The following is a 21,616-nucleotide window of genomic DNA, read 5'->3' as shown; positions in this document are numbered from 1 at the left end:
TTTCCCCACCTGTAAAATGAGGAGTTGGTCTAGATTAGAAGTGTCAAATATGCAACCCACATTGTGGCCCAAAGCAGATTAAAATGTAATTGGGAAATACTCAACAAAATAAATAAAAATACAATAAAACACAGAGAATATTACATTTTTAAAAGTAAGTCAATACACAGCCTCTAGGGATCCTTATGTGTGGATTAGTGGCTCCCATTTCTGTCTGAGTTTGGCACTAAGGGTCCAGGTGACCTCTAGAGGCAGCGAGGTGGTGAAGAAAGTAGACTGCTAGACTTAGAGTCAAGTAGAGTGTGTGGCTTTGAGCTTGTCATTTAATCTCTTTGGGCCTCAGTCTCCTCAATGGTATATAAAAAGAGTGATCTGGAGAATCCCTAATTTTCTAGACTGTGGCACCTCCTTTGGTTCTGGGCATGAACTCTGGCATCAACACAACTTCCTTGGTCACAGGGCCCAGTCGGGAGTTGCTATATCATCCCAGCCAGAGCATATATCTAGCTCCATAGGAGGTGTCACACTGGTTGCATGGCCTCCAACACTTACTCATTGTGTGACCCTTCTTTCCTGGTTCTGTTTCTATTTGTCTGATTGCTCCTTCTCAGTCTTTTTTGATGGCTCATCATCCATACCACGCTCCCTGACTCTGCAGGTTCCTATCCCTCCTCTTTTTTCCCCTCTACATTTTTCTCTCAATAATCTCATTGGTTCCCATGGCTTTATCTCTATTCTCTCTCTCTCTCTCTCTCTCTCTCTTCTCTCTCTCTTCTCTCTCTCTCTCTCTCTCTCTCCTCTCTCTCTGTCTCTCTGTCTCTCTCTGTCTCTCTCTCTCTGTCTCTCTCTCTGTCTCTGTCTCTGTCTCTCTCTGTCTCTCTCTCTCTCTCTCTCTCTCTCTCTCTCTCTCTCTCTCTCACACACACACACACACCCCATCTAGGTCCACTCTCCCTCAAGCTTCAGACCTACAACACATTTACCAATTGGATGTACAGCAAACATCTTTAACTTAATAGATCCCAAATTGATCCCATTAACTTTATCCCCAAATCCTATCCTCTTCTAAACACTCTGTATTTCTATCAAAAGCATCATCATCCTTCCAGTCTTCCAATTGTGTAACCTTAGCACTATCCTCAGCTCCTCATTCTCTCTGACCCCAATTATGCAATTACTTACCAAATCTTTTCATTTGGACCTCCACAACGTTTCTCAAATCCAACCCTTTCTCTCTATTCACACAGCCACCACCTTAGTTCAAACCCTCATCTTTTCCTATCCAGACTATTGCAACAGCCTCTTAATTGGTATCCCTGCCTCAAATCTCTCACCATGCTGGTCCATCTTATACAAAGTAGCTAAAGTAATTTTCCTTAAATGCAGATGTGACCATCTGACTTCCCTACTCAATCAACTCCAGGAGGTTTCCATTGCTCTTGGGTAAAATCTAAACTCTTCTTTTAAAGCTCTTCCTGATTTGGCCTGACCTGATCTAACATTGCTTCCCCTCCCACGGTCTGTTATCTGACCAAACTGGTCTTTTATCTTCCATCTTCCAGGCTTTTCCCTGGTTGTCACCCATGCTTGGAATGTATTCTGTCCTTTCCTTCACCTCCTTGGGTGCCTCTGTTCCTGTAAGGTGCAACTCAAACGGTATCTTCTGCATTCAGCTTTTTGATTCCCCCACCTGCTAGTGCCCACCCTCCCAAACCACCTTATAATAACTACTTTGTGTATGTGTGGTACACACATATATTTTTGTATGTACTTGTTTCCCACTTTATAATAGAAGTGCCTTGTGAGTTTCATTCTTTGTATTTGTACTAGCACAGTGCCTGACACATAGCAGGCATTTACTGAATATTTATTGATCAATTGATTCAGAGACAGAATGTTGTGAGCAAGAAATAGCAAATAGAAAAGTCTGGCTGAGACAGAGTCTGTGAAGGGGAATTGTGCATAATAAGACTGAAAAGATAGGTTGTAACCTGATTGTGAAGGTAGCAGGCATTTACTGAATATTTATTGATCAATTGATTCAGAGACAGAATGTTGTGAGCAAGAAATAGCAAATAGAAAAGTCTGGCTGAGACAGAGTCTGTGAAGGGGAATTGTGCATAATAAGACTGAAAAGATAGGTTGTAACCTGATTGTGAAGGGCTTTAAATCCTAAAGAAAGGAGTTTGTATTTTATGACTTTAAGTTCAGGCCTGGTGATGGGTATGTCTATTGGGTGAGGACCAACATGGCTAAGTTAGCACCAGGCCAAGGAATTTCTCAGCCACAACTTGAGAAGACCATTTACTTAGACATAAAATGGTGACCATCAGTGCTAGTGTTAGGAACAACCACAGCTTGGGTATCATAAATCCTTGAAGTCTTGAAATAAGAGATTTTGACATTAGGGGACACTGGGCCTGGATGGGAGTATCCTGGGAGCAGCCCCACTTGCTAATTTAAGAACAAGTTAAGATAATGCCTTCCTCAGCAGGAAGACAGGGAAAGAAACACTCAAGGCAGATTTTTTGTAAAGAGAAGAAGAGGTAAATCATCTGCCAAAGATTTTCATCCTGGGGAGAGCAGGGGAGGAAGAGGGAAAAAAGAAGAAAGTAAAAAGTGCACAGCAGAAAACAAAAGAAAACTTACAAGGAAGCAAAGAAAAGATGGCCGGCTCTGAACACAATGAGTGATATTAATTATATAAGCTTTCTTGACATGGAAATTTATTGCTGTATATCTTGAATCCTCTCAAGTTCTGCAGTGCACATGGCAATGTCTTTTTTTCTTTTCTTATTTTGTATTTAAGTTTTAATATTTAATTTGATAATGTTTCCTTTTCTTTTCTTATTGTATATTTAAGTTTAAAATAAATAAATTAAAAAAGAAACCCAAAGAATTTCATTCTGGAAACAGAGGGAGGAGACTGGTGTAAATACAACAGGTGACCCTGTGCTTTTATATCTGTGGATCCAAGGATACCAGTAGAGAAGGGTGGGATGATGCTGGTGAGCATTGTAAGGAGGGCACATTGTGTAACCTTAGTGGGTAAGAGGACAGAGTGGTACACTAGAAAGAATAAAGGACTAGGAATCTGGAAACCTGGGGTCTCGTTCCAGTTCTACCATGAGCTCACTGTTAATACAACTCACTTGTTTGGAGCTCCCACTTATTTCTCAATTTTTAAAGTTGGGCTAGAAATCAGAGGTGGGGAATCTGCAGACTTCAAGGCAACAGGTTCCCCACCCCTGGGCTCGATGCTCCCCAAATTTCCTTCCAGCTTTAACCTTTAGCTTTAAGCTTAGGAGGGGCCCAGATCCAAGTAAGAAGGAAAAGCAGAAGCAACCAAAGGGACATTCTTTCCATCCCACAACACGAACAATTGGAATAAGTAAGGAGTACCTGGGTGAGAGTGGAGCACAGACCAGCCCCCAGCAAACCAGGGCAGGCCTTGGGAGCCACTGCATCAGCAGCAGCATTGGCTGCTTCTGGAGTGCTTAACCCACAGATAGTAAAGGGGTTGAACAACTGATGAGAAAGAAATTATAGGAGTCTCTTTGCTGGCATTAGGGACAGGACTCTATTGCTTTGCCCACACTCAGATCTGGGTAGCAGTCCCAGGGTGGGGAGGAGCACTAGCCCAACAGAGCTTGAGGCCACAGTGTCATAGTATCACCCTTGTCACAATTTCAGGGCAGGAAAGAGTGCTTGTGATCACCCACAGACCAGAGCACAAGCCTGTAGAGTAGTGTAGACCTCTCCTTAGGTCATACCACCTTGGAAGAACTGAAAACTCACAGGTCCCTAGAAGTATCTCTGAAAATAGCTGCACAAAACCCCTGAAACCTGGGACAGTGAGCCCTCCACCATGGAAACAGAGCCCCTCTTTAACAAAGAGCTAAAAGTCAAGAAATTGACAGGAAAAATGAGCAAAGAACAGAAAAAATTCTGACCATAGAAAGTTACTATGGTGACAAAGAAGATCAAAACACACACTCAGAAGAAGATAACAAAGTCAAAGCTCCAACATTTGTCTCAGGCCATGGAAGAGCTCAAAAAGGATTTTGAAAATCAAGTAAGAGAGGCAGAAGAAAAATTGAGAAGAGAAATGAGAGTGATGCAAGAAAATCATGAAAGAAGAGTCAGCAGCTTGGTAAAGGAAACAAACAAACAAAAATACTGAAAAAAATAATACCTTAAAAAACAGACTAGGCCAGATGGCAAAAGAGGTACAAAAAGCCAATGAGGAGAAGAATGCCTTGAAAAGCAGAACTGGCCAAATGGAAGAAGAGACACAAAAAACTCCTTAAAAAGTAGAATTGGCTAAATGGAAAAGGAGGTACAAAAGTTCACTGATGAAAATAATTCCTTAAAAATTAGAATTGAGCAAATGGAAGCTGATGACTTTATGAGAAATCAAGAAACAATAAAACAAAACCAAAAGAAAGAAAAAATAGAAGACATCATGAAATACCTCATTGGAAAAACAACTGACCTGGAAAATAGATCCAAGAGAGATAATCTTAAAATTGTTGGATTACCTGAAAGCCATGATAAAAAAAAAAAGCCTACACATAATCTTTCAAGAAATTATCAAGGAAAACTGCCCTGATATTTTAGAAGCAAAGGGTAAAATCAACCTACTGAAAGAAATCCCAAAATGAAAACTCCCGGTAATATTATAACCAAATTACAGAACTCCCAGGTCAAAGAGAGAATATTGCAAGAAGCCAGAAAGAAACAATTCAAGTATTGTGTAGCCACAGTCAGGATAACACAAGATTTAGCAGCTTCTACATTAGAGGATCAGAGGGCTTGGAATATGATATTCTGGAGGGTGAAGGAGTTAGGATTACAACCAAGAATCACCTATCTAGCAAAACTGAGTATGATCCTTCAGGGGAAAAAATAGACATTCAGTGACATAGAGGACTTTCAAGCATTCTTGATGAAAAGAGCAGAGCTGAATAGAAAATTTGACTTTCAAATATAAGACTCAACAGAACCATAAAAAGTAAACAGGAAAGGGAAATCATAAGAGACTCAACAAGGTTAAACTGTTTATATTTCTACATGGGATGATGATACTTGTGACTCACAAAAACTTTCTCATTATTAGGGCAATTAGAAGTATATATAGACAGAGGGCATAGATGTGAGTTGAATATGAAGGGACGATATATAAAAAATGAAATTAAAGGGTGAGAAAGAGGATTGTACTGGGAGAAAGGGAAAGGGAGGAGTAGAATGGGGTAAATTATCTCACATAAAAGAGACAAGAAAAAGCTTTTATAGTGGAGAGGAAGATGGGGAAGGTGGGGGGGAGTGAGTGAACCTTACTCTCAGAAGAATTGGCTCAAAGAGGGAATCACATACACACTCAATTGGGTATAGAAATCTATTTTACCCTATAGGAAAGTAGGAAGGGAAGGGTAAGAAAAGAGGTGGGGGAGGTTATGGAGTAGATGGCAAATTGGGGAAGGTGGTCGTCAGAAGCAAAACACTTTTGAGTAGGGACAGGGTGAAAGGAGAGAGAATAAATAGGGGAATAGGATGGAGGGAAATACATTTAGCAATCATAACTGTGAAAAAATGTTGAAGCAAGGTTGTCTGATAAAGGCCTTATTTCTCAAATATATAGAGAACTGAGTCAAATTTATAAAAATAGGAGCCATTCCCCAATTGATAAATGATCAAGAGATATAAACAGTTTTTAAGTGAAGTAATCAAAGCTATCTATAGCCATATGAGAAGGTGCTCTAAATAGCTATTGATTGGAGGAAGGCAAATCGAAACAATTTTGAAGTACTACCTCATATCTATTAGATTGACTAATAGAACAGAAAAGGAGAATGACAAATGTTGGAGGGCATGTGGGAAAAATGAGACATTTATGCAATGTTGATGGAGTTGTGAACTCACTGAATCATTTTTTTTTTAGGCAATTGGGGTTAAGTGACCTGCCCAGGGTCACACAGCTAGTGAGTGTCAAGTGTTTAGTTTGAGGCCGCATTTGAACTCAGGTCCTCCTGACTTCAGGGCCAGTGCTGTAGCCGCTGTGCCCCCTAGCTGCCCCTCAATCATTCTTCAGAGCCATTTGGAACTATGCCCAAAGGGCTATTAAACCATGCATACCCTTTGACCTAGCAGTGCCTCTACTAGGTCTATATCCAAAAAGAGATTTAAAAAAAATGGGAAAGGACCTATATGTATGGAAATATTTATAGAAGCTCTTTTCTGGTGGCAGGGAGTTGGAAATTGGGAGGATGTCAATCAATTGGGGAATGGCTAAACAAGTTGTACTACGTGACTGTGATGGAATACTGCTGTACTGTAAGAAATGATGAGCAGGATGCTCTCAGAAAAACCTGGAAAGACTTGCATGAACTGATGCAAAGCGAAATGTACTGTGTACTAAGTAACAGCAATATTGTAAGATGATCAGCTGTGAATGACTTAGCTATGCTCAGCAACACAATGATCTAAGACAACTCTGAAGAATTTATGATGAAAAATGCTATGCATCCCCAGGCAAAGAACTGATGGTGTCTGAATACAGGCTGAAGCATACTTTTTTAAACTTTATTTTTCTTGAGATTGTTTTTTTGTCTATGTTTTCTTTTACAACATGACTAGTATGGAAATATCTTTTACCTGACTACACATGTATAACCTACATCAAATTGCTTGCCTTCTCAAGCAGGGGGATAGGGAATGAGGAAGGGAGAGAATTTGGAACTCAAAGTTTTAAAAACAAATGTTAAAAATTGTTTTTACATGTAGTTGGGGGAAAATAAAATATTAAATAAATTTAAAAAAGAAATCAAAAACAAAACAAAGTCAAGCAAAACAAAAATGTCACCAGTGTTTACTAAAATCAATGAGTATAATAGTTAAGATTCTTAAAACTCATATAATCATAATTCCAGTTTAAGTTTAGTACCCAACACCCTGAACTTTGCATGCTGAACTGGGCAGCATCTCCACCTCTTCATTTGAACAGATAAGGAAGCAAAGAATCAGAGCCACAAGGCATGTTAACACAGAGCTAGTGTTATAATTCAAGCTAGGCTGACTCTTGGCCACATCAACTCCGTGCTGCCCACCCTGAGTTCTGTTCTGCTATTTGGTCTCAGACTATAAACTTAAAGAGGCAATAATAGCTCTTTCTACAGGCCTAGGACTTTAAACTTTTTTAAAAAGCTTTTTTTTTTTTTGGTTAGGCAATGGCATTAAGTGACTTGCCCAGGGTCACACAGCTAGTAAGTGTTATGTGTCTGAGGCTGGATTTGAACTCAGGTCCTCCTGAATCCAGGGCCTGTGATCTATCCACTTTGCCACCTGGCTGCCCCCATGCTTTTTTTTTTTAAACCAATCATCTTCTCCTGTCATCACAGTGGACTAAATTGCCTCTAAGTTTCCTTCCAGTTCTAAATTGTTATGATGCTATTTTCCCCTTTATCAGGATAATAGAATCTTGTCCTATGACATTAGTAATACAAGTATTGTTAATCCCATTTTACAGATTAAAAAAAAGGAAATCCAATAAAATATAAGCTTCTTGAGGGCAGGGACTATCTTTGTATCCCCAGTACTGTCTTTTTCCCCCCCAATACTGTCTTGAGCACGTAGTGTTGTTCAGTTGTTTTCAGTCATGTTTGACTCTTGGTGACCCCATTTGGGGTTTTCTTGGCAGAGATACTAGAGTGGTTTGCTATTTCCTTCTCCAGCTCATTTTATAGATGAGGAAACTGAGGCAAACAGGGTTAAGTGACTTGCCCCAGGCCATACAGTAGTAAGGGTCTGATGCCAGATTTGAACTCAGGACAATGATTCTTCCAGACTCTAGGCCTGACACTCTATCCACTGTGCCACCTAGCTGTCCTGGGCCCATAGTAACTGCTTTAAAATTGCTTGTTGAGTTGAATTAAGTTAAACTGAATTGAATTGAGGCAGATGCTTGATATAGCGGACAGAGCACTGGATCTGGAGTCAGGAAGTTGTGAGTTCAAATCCTCCTACAGACATTTACTAGCAGTGTGACCCTGGGTGAGCCACTTATCTTCTGTATATCTCAGTTTCCTCATCTATAAAATATGTATAATAAAGCATTTACCTCCCAGGGTTGTTGTGAGAACAAACTGAGATAATATTTGTAAAGCTCTTAGCACAGTGCCTGGCATATAGTAAGCGCTTAGTAAGTGCTTATTTGCTTCTTCCCAAAGTGCTTTGTAAACCTTAACATACTATATATAAATACTTATAATAAATCATTAATGCAGTAATTACATTATTATTATTATTATCATTAATTGAATTGAGCTAGATGCAATTCAGGCTAAGTGATTCATCCTTAGAAACCTATAAATTACACACAAAGAGCCCTCACCTCTTAGGATGGTGACGTTCTGGAGGATGGCTCCATGCCGGACATCCACGGCCTTCATTTCCTCCATGACCATTGAGAGGTTCTGGATGTCAAAGTCCAGCCGGGCACGGAGCAGGCTGAAGTGCTCCCTCAGCAAGTCCGTGGTGCTCAGCATGACAGAGACAGACTTATTGAGGTAGTAGAGCTCCTCGGCATGGGTGTGGAAGCCCAGCGTGCAGGACAGCCGCACATCGTCCAGGTACTTGAGCATACTATGTACGTGGTTGTCTGTGGCATTGATATTGGTGAAAATGGTGTTTATCTCGATCTCGTGTGAAGTCATACGACCTTCCAGGGTCTCGAAACGTTCCACAGTCCGGTTCTGGGCATAGCGCGTATGGTACTGCAGGTCATGCATATTCTCCTCGTGGTCATCCAGGAAGGATGAGACATTGTCCAGCTGCAGCTGCAGGCCCATCACCTGCAACACCAAGTCATGGATGCCCTCAGAATTTTGGTTGATGCGCTGGGAGGCGGTACTGAGGCTGGTCTGTACGCTCTTGACTAGTTCCCCAGTTTTGGCTGAGGTGGCCCGCAGGCCACCAAAGAGCCGGGTGTAGTTCTGCCACTCACTGACCATTTTCTGCAGGGTCAAGGTCTCTTCTTCCGTCTTGCGCTGGATCATGTGGACCCAGTCTGAGGTCTGCCCCACTGTGAAATTGATCTGCTGTACGGCTGCCCTGACATCATAGCAGTCCTGTGTCAGGCCCTTTAGCAAAAAGTCCAGTCCAGCCATGGCGGCCTGCCAGCCCCTCACCTGGGCCAGGAACTGCCCCAGAGTCTGGTTGACCTGGTGGATGGAGAAGGAGCAGCTGTCTACCACAGCCGTGATTTGGTTGCTGGCCGAGAAGAGCTGCTGATGGGTCTGGGACGTCTGATCCAACTGAATCTCCTGGACTAGAAGCATCTTCTGGATTTCCTCTAGCTCCTGCTGAAGTTTGTGGATCTCTTGTCCCGTGTCATGGCAGAAGGAGCAATTGCCCAGGGCTTTCTGATCTATAGGAGAAAATGAGAAAGCTGGTCATAGAACAGGGACAGCTTCTGTAAAGAAAGGAGTTTATTTTCCCATTCAATCACTAACATTTTTTTTAATTTGATTTTTTTTGGTGAGGCAGTTGGGATTAAGTGACTTGCCCAAGGTCACACAGCTAGTAAACGTCAAGTGTCAGAGGCCAGATTTGAACTCAGGTGCTCCTGACTCCAAGGCCAGAGCTCTATTCACTGTGCTACCTAGCTGCCCCTTTAATTTAAATTTTTAAAAGCTTGAGTCTCCTCATCTCACCCAGGCTGGAAATACAGTGGCAATTTAAGGGCCTAATCTCACTACTGACAGGCATGAAAGCATTGGCCAGCTGGCATCATTAATTCTTTCATAATTTATTAAGTGCCAATTTATGCACTGAACTATGCTAGGCATTAACTAGGAGAAATACAAAGGTGAGAAAGTAGGAGACAGACACCCTAACCTCTTTGTATAATTCCTCCTGCAAAATCTCACTTAGAAAAGCTTCTCATTTGCCTGGAGTGTTTTCTTATAAATTAGAGTTTGGAAAAAGTAAGCCTTTACTACCCATTCCACACAGGCCCACAGGATTTTGTCCCCCTAGATTTTCGGAACTATAAAACTATGATGATGATGATGATGACTGACCCAAGAGCAACCCTGGGTCCTTATAGGTGGAATTTTGTTTTCTCTTTGGCCCAGACCCATCTGGGCTATCTCCTAGCCATCTCCAGACTGCCCTTGTGTGTTTCTCTTAAGCTCTCTAGTGCTTTGTTACTGCTGTCTTCCTCCATTAGAAATTAGTATTGCCTCCACAAAAGCAAGGATTATCTTATTTGCTTGTATTTCTATTCCCAGTGCTTAGCATAGTACCTGGGCTGTAACAAGTGCTTAATAAATGTTCCCTCTCTATCTTTTGTCTGACATATATCTACAATCTATATCTATGTCTATCTTTTTTTTTAAAATTCTTTTGTTGTTGAGGCAATTGGGGTTGAGTGACTTGCCCGGAGTCACACAGCTGGTAAGTGTTATGTGTCTGAGGCTGGATTTGAACTCAGGTCTTCCCTACTCCAGGGCCACTGCTCTATCCAGTGCGCCACCAGCTGCCCCATGTGTCTATCTATCTACTTACCTAGTTACCTACCTACCCAAATAATATTTAATACTTCAAAAGGTTTCAGATTCTTCTAAGTTATTACTCTCTCCTTTGACATAAATTACCATTCCTTTATAGCATCCTAGATGGTTGCTATAACCCTATCCTCCAAAAAAAGAAAGAAAAGAAAAGAAAAAATAATTTTGTGGCCAACCTTCTGGTGATGAGAAATAGGCTAATGCTCAGATGACTGGACACCTTATTTGGAAGCTTTCTAGATTTCCCTCCAGTTGTCCGATTCCCCGCCCTACCCCCACTATTGTGTACTCTGAAAAAGCTATTTTATATTTACTTGTCTTTGTACATGTTGTATCCCTCTAGCGTAGAAAGTTTGGAGTCATGGACCTCTGCAACTGTCTTGTGAAGCCTATGGGCCCCTTCTCAGAATAATGCTTTTTAATGTTTAAAATAAGATGCATTGGATTACCAAGGAAGCCAATAGTGTTGAAATACAGTTACCAAATACTTTAAAAAGCAAGATCCCAGACCTTCCGTCAAGAACCCCTACTCTTGTGTAAACTCCCTGGGGGCAAGAACTGCTTCCTTTTGTCTTCGTATGTCCAGAACCTAGCACAATGCCTGGCACATAGTACATGCCCAATAAATACTCATTAGTTGTTGTTGTTTAGTCATTTCAGTCGTGTCTGACTCTTTGTGACCCCATTTCGGGTTTTCTTGGCAAGGATACTGGAGTAGTTTGCCATTTCCTCCTCCACCTCTTTTTGCAGATGAAGAAACTGAGGCAAAGAGAGTTAAGTGACTTACCCGTGGTCACACAGCTAGTAAGTATCTGAGGCCAGATTTGAACTCACAAAGATGAGTCTTCTGACTCTAGGTCCAGCATTCTATCCACTGTGCCACCTAGCTGCCCTTCTTATTAGTTGGTTGATGGATCATCTGTGAACATATTCTATCTCTCTTGTTACTAGAGTCCAGTAGAATGCTAGCTTCTCGAATGCAAGAAGGGTCTCACTTTGATGATATTTGTAACTCATGAGAACTTTGTCAGTATTAGGGTAGTTGAAGGAAATAAATTGTATGTATGTATAGATAGATAGATAGAGGGCACAGGGTGAGTTGAAGATTAAGGGGTCATATCTGGAGAATAAAATTAAGGGATGAGAGAGGATGATACTCGGAGAAGAAAGGGAGAGGTAGAATGGGGTAAATTATCTCACAAAAAAAAAAAAACCCAGAAAAGTCTCTCACAGTGGAGGGGAAACAGGGGAAGGTGAGAGGGAATGAGGGAATCTTATTCTCATAGGATTTGGCTTAAGGAGAGAATAACATACACATTCAATTGGGTATGGAAATCTGTCTTACCCTACAGGAAAATAGGGGGAGAAGGGGACAAGAGAGCAGGGGGTGATAGAGAGGAGGGCAGATTGGGAAAGAGGGTAATCAGAAGCAAATACTTCTGAGGAGGGACAGGGTCAAAAGAAAGAATAGAATAAATGGGAGGGCAGGATAGGATTAAGGGAAATAGAGTTAGTTTTTCACAACATGTCTACTATGGACGTGTTTTGCATAACTGCACATGTACAACCTATATTGAGTTGCTTGCCTTTTCAATGAGGGTGGGTGGGGAGGGAGGAAGGGAGAAAATTTGGAACTCAAAGTTTTAAAAACACATGTTTTTAAAAAAATGTTTTCACATGCAACTGGGAAATAAGAAATACAGGAAATGGGGTATAGAAGTCTATCCTGCTGTACAGGAAAATAGAAGGGGAAGGGGATAAGAGAAGGGAGGGGGGAGAGATAGAAGAGAAGGCAGACCAAGGGAAGGGGTATTCAGAATGCATGCCATCTTGGGGTGGGGGGATGGGGGAGAAATCTGGAACTCAAAAACTTGTGGAAGTGAATATTGAAAACTAAAAATAAATAAATTTTAAAAAAAAGAAGTGTCTCACTTTGCTGCTTACATCCCCTGAGCCTGGTACAATGGTGGCACATAGTAGATATTTAATGAAGGTTTGCTTATTGATTTGCTGATTGAATAGAGACTCAGTAGCCTTTGAGAATTTAGGGTCAGTTCCTCACCACAGTGAAGAAGCAAGTATAAAATCTTATGTGTGTATAATATTAAAATTTTTTTGAAATGTTTTCATGTTTGTTATTGTTTTCTCTGATTTTCTTATTAGCTCCTGGAGGCAGGTAGGACTGGTATTAACCTCATTTGGTAGGTGGGGAACCTTAGACCCAGAAAAATTAAATGACTTCATAGGTCTTCCCGAGACATGGTGAGATGAGAACCAGGACTGGAAAATGGCCCTGGAAGGACATACTTTATAGCAAGGATGGGCCAACGTGGCAGTCTGGTAAAGCCCATGGGCCCCTTCTCAGAATAATGCTTGTCTCCAATGTTCATAACTGAAGGAAATGTTAAATTTCAGAAAGAGATTAGGAAAGTAGAGATTTAATTCTTTTCTTCCATCTAAATTCACAGATCCCTTGAGAGTCTTTGCACCTCATCTTAAAAACCCTTGCTTTATAGAAAGGAACTGAATAGGTAAAAGTTGGGATGTAAGTAGTAATATTGTGCAGTTAGTTATTCCCCTCATATCATGAGGGTTAGGGGAACGGCACCCCCTCCATCTCGAAAATCCATGTAAAATTTTTTTGGCCCTCCCTTCATACCAGAGAAGAAAGTCTGAATTATTATTAAAAGATAAATGTGTTGATATTTTACAACACTCTACATATATTTTATGCATTTCTGAGTTTCTAAACCTTTTCTGGGTCGCTTGCTGGCCTTTACGTGTTGTCTGCGGCTTCCACAAAACTCCCCCCAAGTTCCCATTTAATTTCTTGTGTGATCTGTGATACAGTGAAACTATGGTGGGAGAAGTTATGATGTGGAAGGAATAACTGTATATCAGAAAGATGTACTTATGTGAGGAAATCTAGCAACCAGAGAGGAGAGACAGGATGAAGACAACATTTGGGTGAAATTTTACCAAAGACAGACACAGAAACAATATTCCATCAGACTATGACTCATAGACCACCTGTACAGAGAAGAGAAATAGATTCATAGCCTGAGAAACAGATCAAAAGCATGGCACAAAGGCATGATATGACGGTGATGCAAGGGAGGGGGGACTTCAATTTTCCAGACATCTACTGGAGGGTATCTGTCAAAAGCAGAGCCACCAATTACTCTTCGTCTTGTTTTAGTGATCATTTCATCTTTTAAAAGGAAGAGGAACCTACAAAAGGAAATTCTATTCTGAATCTGATTTTCGCCAATAAGGAAGAGCTTGATGTGGAGGAAAAATGATGGCAACCCTGGGGGGGGAATAACTGCTTTGTCTTAGAATGATAGAAAAGGGAGTTGTGAAAAAATAGGTATTCTTAGATCTTGGGAGAGCAGATGTCAAAGGATTCAGGGAAGGGATGAGTAGGAAAGATTCTGTGAACTAAGATTCCATGGGGGAATGTCAGCCCCAGAAAGGACAGGAAGCTCTCAAATCCTCATGCAAAGAGAAATAATTCTGAGGAAAAGGAAGAACTGTTAAAGAGATCAATGGAGTTTGACAGGAAACTGATCAACCGAGTTAGTTTTTTTAAAGGATGTATTGAGATGGAGGCAAGGGCAGGTAATAGAATACAAAATCAATGCAAGATTTTTTAAGAGCAGTGTCTCGGATGCTGAAGCTCAAATGTTCTAAGGCTGAGGGGGAAAGCTAAGATGATCAAAAAGGTTTTGTTTTGTTTTTGTTACTTCCTAGGGGAAAAAAGAGTGGGAATGATATTGTTCATCCTTCGTTTTCAGGTAGGACCAATGACATCTCATGTGATATCTTGACTCGTGTGTGAATTAGATTTAAGTAAGACAGAGTTGCACAAAGTTGTCAGCCTCACTGTCTCTTCCAGAGTCATCTAAGTCCAGTGGCAAGACAAAAGTCAGGACAACTGGCAATGGCTGGATGATACAAACACAAGCAAGTGGGACAGTCTTTGGCCTCAAGGAACAGACATTCTAATGGAAGAAGAGGGATACAAGGAAATGCATATGGGTAGGTGGGTGGGAGGGCAGGAACCACAAAGTAGCTAGGTCTGGAGATATCCAGGAAGTGATGTAAAGGCCTGGGACTGAGAAAGATAAGGCGAAAGCCCCATCTATTAGATCCCAGGATGCTTCCAAGGGTAGAGTCTGCAGTATGATGGAGCCAGCTCTGTCAATTCTTAAGTTTTTAAAGTGGGTATTAAAACCTCAGAAATAGGAAATCACTACAAATCAGGCCTTGATTTATTGTTTGTTGATTGTCTAGACTCCTGAGAGCATATTAATAATGAAGATTAAACTTAAAACAATGTGCATGCTTCCCTATCCCCGACTTTGGAAAGCCTGGGAAATGTTAATCACTTACAAGCAAATCCCTGGGCAGAGCCAAAGTTTCTGGTGGAGAGGAGGTGAGGACTGAGGCAGGAGTGGAGGAATCAGGGTTAGAGTGGATAGGATGATGCACAGGAGTCCTGCTTAACTCTTAACACACCCTATTTTCTCTGCCAGAAAGAATGGTGGTCTGTATATACATTCATACATGCACCGGGGCTGCATCTCCTGCCCATGGAACATGGTGGGCTTGTGAGGAGTTACGCCCCTCCTCAAACTGGTCTCATCTGACTCCACTTCAAAGACGTGCTTGTCCCCAAGGGGCTGCCTCCCTCTCTGGAAGGCAAAGCAATCAGAGAAGGAGGAAATCCTATAGTTGAAAGGGACCCAGGAGGTCTCAGTATCTTGCAACATTAGTTACCATTATTTCCTACCCTTATTTCAAAGGCAATGTGGTGTAGTGGATGGAGTGCTGCTTTTGGAGTCAGGGTGATCTGGATCTTTTCTCAGATACTTTGGAAAAAAAGATTTAGAACTGGAAGAAACTTTAGAGGTCATCTAGTCTAAATATCTCATTTTTCAGATAGGGAAACTGAGGCCCAGAGAGCTGAAGTAACTTACTCAAGGACAACCATGTAAGTAGTAGAGCTGAGATCCAAATGCAGATTCTTTAATTTCAAATCCAGCCCTCTTTCCACTATCTGCTGTGTGACCTTAGGCCCTCTCCAGGCACAGTAGCAGCTCCACCACCACCACCACCACCACCACCACTAATAATAATAATAATAGTAATAATAATAATAATAATAATAATAATAATAATAACAATAACAACAACAACAACAACAACAACAACAATGAAACATAGCATTAAGATTAGAGAGTCTGCGTTCGAGTCTCACCACTGACACATACTGACGATGTTATCTTGGGCAATGTTACCTTTCAATGGTCCAGGCAACTCTTAGATTATAAATTGTAACAGGACTGATCCGTACAGCAGCTACCTCACAGGGTTGTTGTATGTAAGGCTTCAGTGAAACATTATATGTATGCAAAACACTTTGCTGAGGCAGCTAGATGATAGAACATCTATCTAGATGATAGATACAGCGATAGAGCTCTGGGCTTGGAGTCAGGAAGATCTGAGTTCAAATTTGGCCTCAGACATTTACTTGTTTTGTGACCCTGGGCAAGTCACTTAACTTCTGTTTGCCTAGTAGGCAGCTAGATGGCTCAGTGAATAGAGTTCTGGGTCTGGAGTCTGGAAGACCTGAGTTCAAATCCAGCCTAGATGCTTACTAGCTGTGTGACTCTAGGTAAGTCTGTTTGTTTCAATTCACTCAAGAGCCATTCACATAGCAAGCTACTCCAGCATCTTTGCTGAGAAAACCCCTTAGACAGAATTGCCGTGCAATGGTCATGGGGTGCAGGAGAGTCCGACAGAACCGAACAAAGCACTTTCTAAACCTTAAAGCCCTTTCTAAGGTCAGCTGTTATTATTTTACCCAGAATGGCTGATGTGAAACTGTCTAGTCTCCCAGTAGCTATGTATGTGACTTGGGAGCAAAAACCTGACTCTCTCCTGGATGGCAGGGCAGCCATAAGGAGGGGTGTAGACACACTCACCTAGCTCCTGGAGGTTTTCCTGCACAGAGACTATCTTCTTCTCATAGTTTGACTGGGTGATGGTGATGTCTTCTGAGAGAGAGTCAACCTTCTTAAACACTGTGGAAGAAACACAGGCAAGAACATGAGAGGCAAGGCCTTAGGGGAATTTGAATAGACGAAACAGAGCAATTTGGGGGAAGATGTAACAGGAAGGAATTGGATTAGGAGCTCTCTGACAGCCCTGCTGGCTCTGAAATGACATAAGAGAAGAGCCTAAGAAATGTCTGTTGCTTGATTGGGCACACAGTTAACTGGATGCTAACGAGTAAATGACTATTATAAAATCAGAGCTTGAGACTGGGAAGGGACATTTAGCGGTCATCCAGCACAGATTGTCATCTTGCAGATGAAGGAGTTGAGATCTGTCAGGGAGGTAGAATGACTTGTGTTGAATGACAATCATAGTGAGTGGTATGGTAGATAGGGCACTGGACCTGGAGTCAGGGGAACCTTGGTTCAAATCCCACATCAGACACTTACTAGCTATGCGACTGGACAGGTTATTTAACCTCTCTGGGGATCAGTTTCTTCATCTGTAAAATGAGGAGATTGGACTCAGTGGTCTTCAAGGTCCTTTAGATCCTGTGATAAGTGGGAGAGTGGGGTCTGACTCCTGTGACTCCGTTCTGTCTTGCTGACTCCTCTTTACCGCTAAATCCTACAACTTTATGATCAAGGAATGAAGGAAAAGGACCCCCTTATTGCTCAGGGATACATTAAAACAATCTGGGATTCCCTGTGGCATGTAAGAGAATCTTCTATGGGCCCAGTGGACCCTTAGACCTTTAATTAACACCTGTCTACTGAGCATCAGCCTGGGCCTGGGGCTGACTGTTGCTACTCAAAGCCAGAATCTCTAGGAAAGGAAGCAGAATCTGGGAGGGAAGAAGACTAACTTTATTTGAGTTTCAGTGATGATCTGGCATTGACTTTCACCAGTGAATATTGTTTTTTTTAAAGGCAACTTAAGATAACAGATCTAGACCTAGAAAGGACTTCCCAAGTCATTTTAGTCCAGTGGTGTCCAACTCAAATAGAAATGGATCCCTGGAGGTCCCATGTTGACTTAGAAAACCACATATTGACATTATCTGTAGTGTATTGAATTAAAAAAATTTTTGTTAAACATTTCTCAATTACAGTTAAATCTGGCTCAGGCTGCAATCAATGTGAAAATTAAACACAGTGTAAAATTGAAGAGGGGTAGGATAGGGAACTGACCTGTGCTTTCCCTGGTGTAGGGAGAACTCAAGCATAGGAGGAAATTCCTGCTGCCGATGCAGGTCAGCACCTTCTCGGCAGCAGGAAGGTTTAGAGCAGACCTGCACAAGTTGGCAGTATGTAGGGGCCAAAATTAAAATAGGCTAAACTTCTTTGGGCCGCAGACAGATCAGACTGGAGACAGACTGACAATGGTTGGGTGCCACAGATTATGTAACAAACAGAAGAGTGCAAAGTGGCAACCCTACATTTTCTGCGGCCCAAAATCCTTTGGTGGGCCACAAGTGGGTCGAAGGCTGTATGTTGTGCAGGCCTGTTTAGAGAGTTGTCTGGGGCCCTAAGAGGTTAAGTAACTTGACTAGGGTCATGCAGCAGGTAGGGATCAGAGGCCTCTGAAAGCAGCTCTCTCTGCTCCCCATACCAAGCACAGGCCATACACATATAAAGAGCTTTGAAAACTAAAAAGTCCGCTATTTCAGGGTAAATGCCACTTGAACTAGCTATTTTCAGTGTAAATGCCACAAATTAGGGCATTGTTTTGTTGATATTTAGACTGAGAAAGTGATGGAGAAAACATTGATTAATGTTGATTTCATGGAGAAAAATGTTGATTAAACTTAAAAATGTGGTCGTTAAATATTTATCAGCATACCCTTTGTCTCTTCTTTTTCTTTTTCTTTTTTAAGGCAATTGGGGTTAAGTGACTTGACCAGGATCACGCAGTTAGTGAGTATCGCAGGCCAGATTTAAATTCAGGTTCTCCTGACTCCAGGGCCGCTGCTGTATGCACTGCACTACCTAATCCCCTTCCCCCTCCTCTCCCCCAGCTATTATTAAATCATATTTATAGCATAGCGAAAGCAGTGGGAGGATTGGATGAAAACTTTTCCTTCTGCTTGCTGCCTTCTGTGACCTCTGTGGTTAGGAAGGGAGCCTCAGGACCTGTGCTTACACGCTAAGTAGTGGATTGATTCCAGGCCCAGGCTGTTTCCTTGTCTTGGTCCTCTCAGGATCTAGCTAGCCCCTGTGGGATGCTCTGTCAGAAGAGCTCAGATTGCCTGAATCTGTCTCTAGGCTGGTCAGCTCCCCCCAGCCAGCTGCTGGAGAGTTAGGTCATAAGGGACTAGTCTAACACCCCCAGTTGGCCCCAGAGTGAGGCCCCAGAGTTACTTGCCCAAGCTAGTTATTGGCAGAGATGGGCTAGAGCCTAGGTGTCCTGACTCTTGAGTCCAGAGTTCTTTGCTCTATGTCATGTGACATGGTGACCCCTGTGTGGGTAGATTTTAAAGGGTCTATGAACTTGGATAGGAAAAAAAAATGCAGCTTTATTTCAATATATTTGGTTTCCTTTGTAATCCTGTGGATTTTATTTTATGCATTTAAAGACATTCTTCTGAGAAGGGACCCATAGGCTTCACCAGGCTGCCAAACGGGTCCATAACACAAAGATTGAGAACCTCTGATTTATGTCTGAAAGGACATTGAGATCCTCCAGTCTGGAAAGTGGCAGGGATTGGGAACATGGGCCAGAAGACCCTGAGAAGCTCATTGGGATGAAGTGAACATAGTAGGAAGCGATCAAGGTCCTCTGATCAAGCCTTCCTCAGTAGTTTTGGCATGAGGAAAGTCATGCATGCTGGGGGAGGACATGCCTGTTGGGGGGAGGGTGGTCTCCACTCACCCAGTGAAGCCAGCACTGCCACAGCCACTAGCAGGAGGGCCAAGAAGAGGTACAGAATTCTCACGGATGTGTGCAGGGACAGGTTCTTCTGACAGCGGCTACAGCTGGGCCCTGCTGGGCCTGTGTGGGAAGAAGGGTAGGACTTACTCAAAGTCTAGGTCTGATACTGGGGATAGTGGGCTCCCTCCGCGAACTTGGCCTTGATCTCCCTCAGGTGGTAGGTGGATGAGAGGAGAGTAGATTTCTACTCCCTTTTCTAGGCTTCTCATCTGTTTTCTCCTGGTTCTAAAGGCCTTTGTAATGAGTAGAATTAACCTTATTAAGGCACTTCCTCTGTTTTTGTCTCTTTCTCCCTTCTTTTGGGGGTGTCTCTGTCTGTTATCTCTGAGCGTGTGAGGTATATTTGAGGGGAAACACACTATACAACATCTAGAAGTGGTGTCATACTCAGATAGAAGTAGAGCCAGTAATCTGTACATCAGGATCCCCATGGGCTTCATCTTAATTTAGTTTTAAAATGTGTTATCTATGTTTTATTGTATTTTTATTTATTTTGTTAAATATTTCCCAATTATGTTTTCAGGCTGCACTCAGGATGTTTGATGTTTCTGGTCTAGACCAACCTGAGACTCCAAGAAGGCTGCTTCCTGACAGAGGCAGGACCCACTTAGTGCTTCGCTAATTGTTTTTAATTGAACCCTGCAGCTACAGTCACAAACCTCAGATCTTCTTTGGCCTGCCCAAACCTCTGGCAGCCCTCGCTAGCCTCACTTCTCTCTAAGATAGATGAGGGACCTTGGTCCAGAACTTGGAACTTTGCCAGAGACTGGGGAGATAGAAGGAGAAATGAGAGAGAGGCTGGTTATGATCAGCCTCAGGGGTGGAGGTGGGTGACGGAGAGGGGGAGTGCCTAATGTGGGGCAGGTAGAATACAGCAATATAACTTTGCCCCAGGCTTCAGGGTATTTAGGCACAACCTCAAAATCTGTTTCTTGGTCATCTCAGCTTCTAAATGACAGACCCCATCCATACCTGTTAAAATAGAAATTTTACCCAATGGTCATTTCTTTACCAGATTAAGTGGCTCTTCAATCAGACCCTGAAGGGCCTGTCATTTTGATGGGGGTGGAGTGAATCAGAAACATCCCAACTAGGGTCCCATGAGTGGAGGTGTGTGCATGGTTCTTAATACCCAGTGGGCAGCAAGAGGCTCTGGCAGAGGAAGGAGAGGGGCATTGAAAGGGAGGAAAGAGGAAAGGAGAGGGGCATTGAAAGGAATAAAAGAAGGGGCACTGAAAGAGAGGAAGTAGGCAAATTACAAACTTTGGTCTGTTTCCAAACTGCTTTATCGATCCTGTCTGTCTGGGGCACTTCAGTGGGAAGTGAGATGGCTAGCAGATAACCTCAGCCTCTGCTAGAGACACAGCCAGATTATTCTGCTGCTGCTTTGCTCTCATGAGAGTGTGAGGGCCTAGCCACGTGGCTGCCCTGCCCGCCAGACTCGGGAGCCCCTTACCATTCTGGGTGCATGGGAATGCTGGCATTTCCTCCTCTTCTCCAACAGGTTCCTCTTCTGCTACACATAAGGCTTCTCCGTCGCCTCCAGTGGTCCTCACTGAGAAGGAGTCGGTGCCTGTCAGGACCCAGACCACCCCTCTGGCTGCTTCCTCCAACCCCTGACCCTGGTGCCTATGGCTGCTTACTGTTCTCTGAATAGAACAGTGGTCAATCTAAGAGAGAACTAGATGGCTAAGGACCTGAGTTACAGGGGATTTTTATGCAAACTTAACTTGCACAATTGCTAAGCAAGGAAATGCTTTTGAAGAGATACAAAGATCTATCTTACCACAAGTACTAAGCTAAGGTGTTCTAGACCTGGATTCTAGTTCCACCTTCTGCCACTTACTACTTATATGATTTTAGTGGATACATGTCACGTCTTTTTCCTCAGTTTCCTCATCTGTAAAACAGAGTTAATAATACCCACAGTACCACCCTATGATGCCATAGAATATCAGAATTGTCAGGGAATTTAGAGATTGTTAAACCCATCCTAGGGTCCTGTGAGTGTGGGGCAGGGTTCCTTATTTTGCAGATGAAAAAAATGAAGAGCT

General features: G+C 42.4%; 1 protein-coding gene across 3 annotated transcripts in view; it reads right to left on the bottom strand.

Moving 5' to 3' along the window:
- SCARA3 (scavenger receptor class A member 3) overlaps positions 1-21,616 on the bottom strand; it is a 62,522-nt gene that overhangs the window by 14,069 nt on the left and 26,837 nt on the right. For 2 of the 3 annotated variants that reach the window (XM_020983984.2, XM_020983987.2), the window contains 4 exons: positions 21,019-21,117; positions 19,503-19,622; positions 16,559-16,657; positions 8,390-9,424 (listed from right to left, as the gene is read on the bottom strand). In XM_020983984.2, coding sequence (XP_020839643.1) covers positions 8,390-9,424; positions 16,559-16,657; positions 19,503-19,622; positions 21,019-21,117 — 1,353 coding nt within the window. Of the gene's footprint in view, positions 1-8,389; positions 9,425-16,558; positions 16,658-19,502; positions 19,623-21,018; positions 21,136-21,616 lie in introns of all 3 variants that reach the window. The other variant, XM_020983985.2, reaches the window with a different exon arrangement.

This window comes from Phascolarctos cinereus, unplaced genomic scaffold (assembly GCF_003287225.1).
Source record: "Phascolarctos cinereus isolate Bilbo 61053 unplaced genomic scaffold, phaCin_HiC Scaffold_2;HRSCAF=192, whole genome shotgun sequence".
NCBI classification, from domain to species: Eukaryota; Metazoa; Chordata; class Mammalia; order Diprotodontia; family Phascolarctidae; genus Phascolarctos; species Phascolarctos cinereus.
This window is presented reverse-complemented; position numbering and strand designations above follow the sequence as displayed.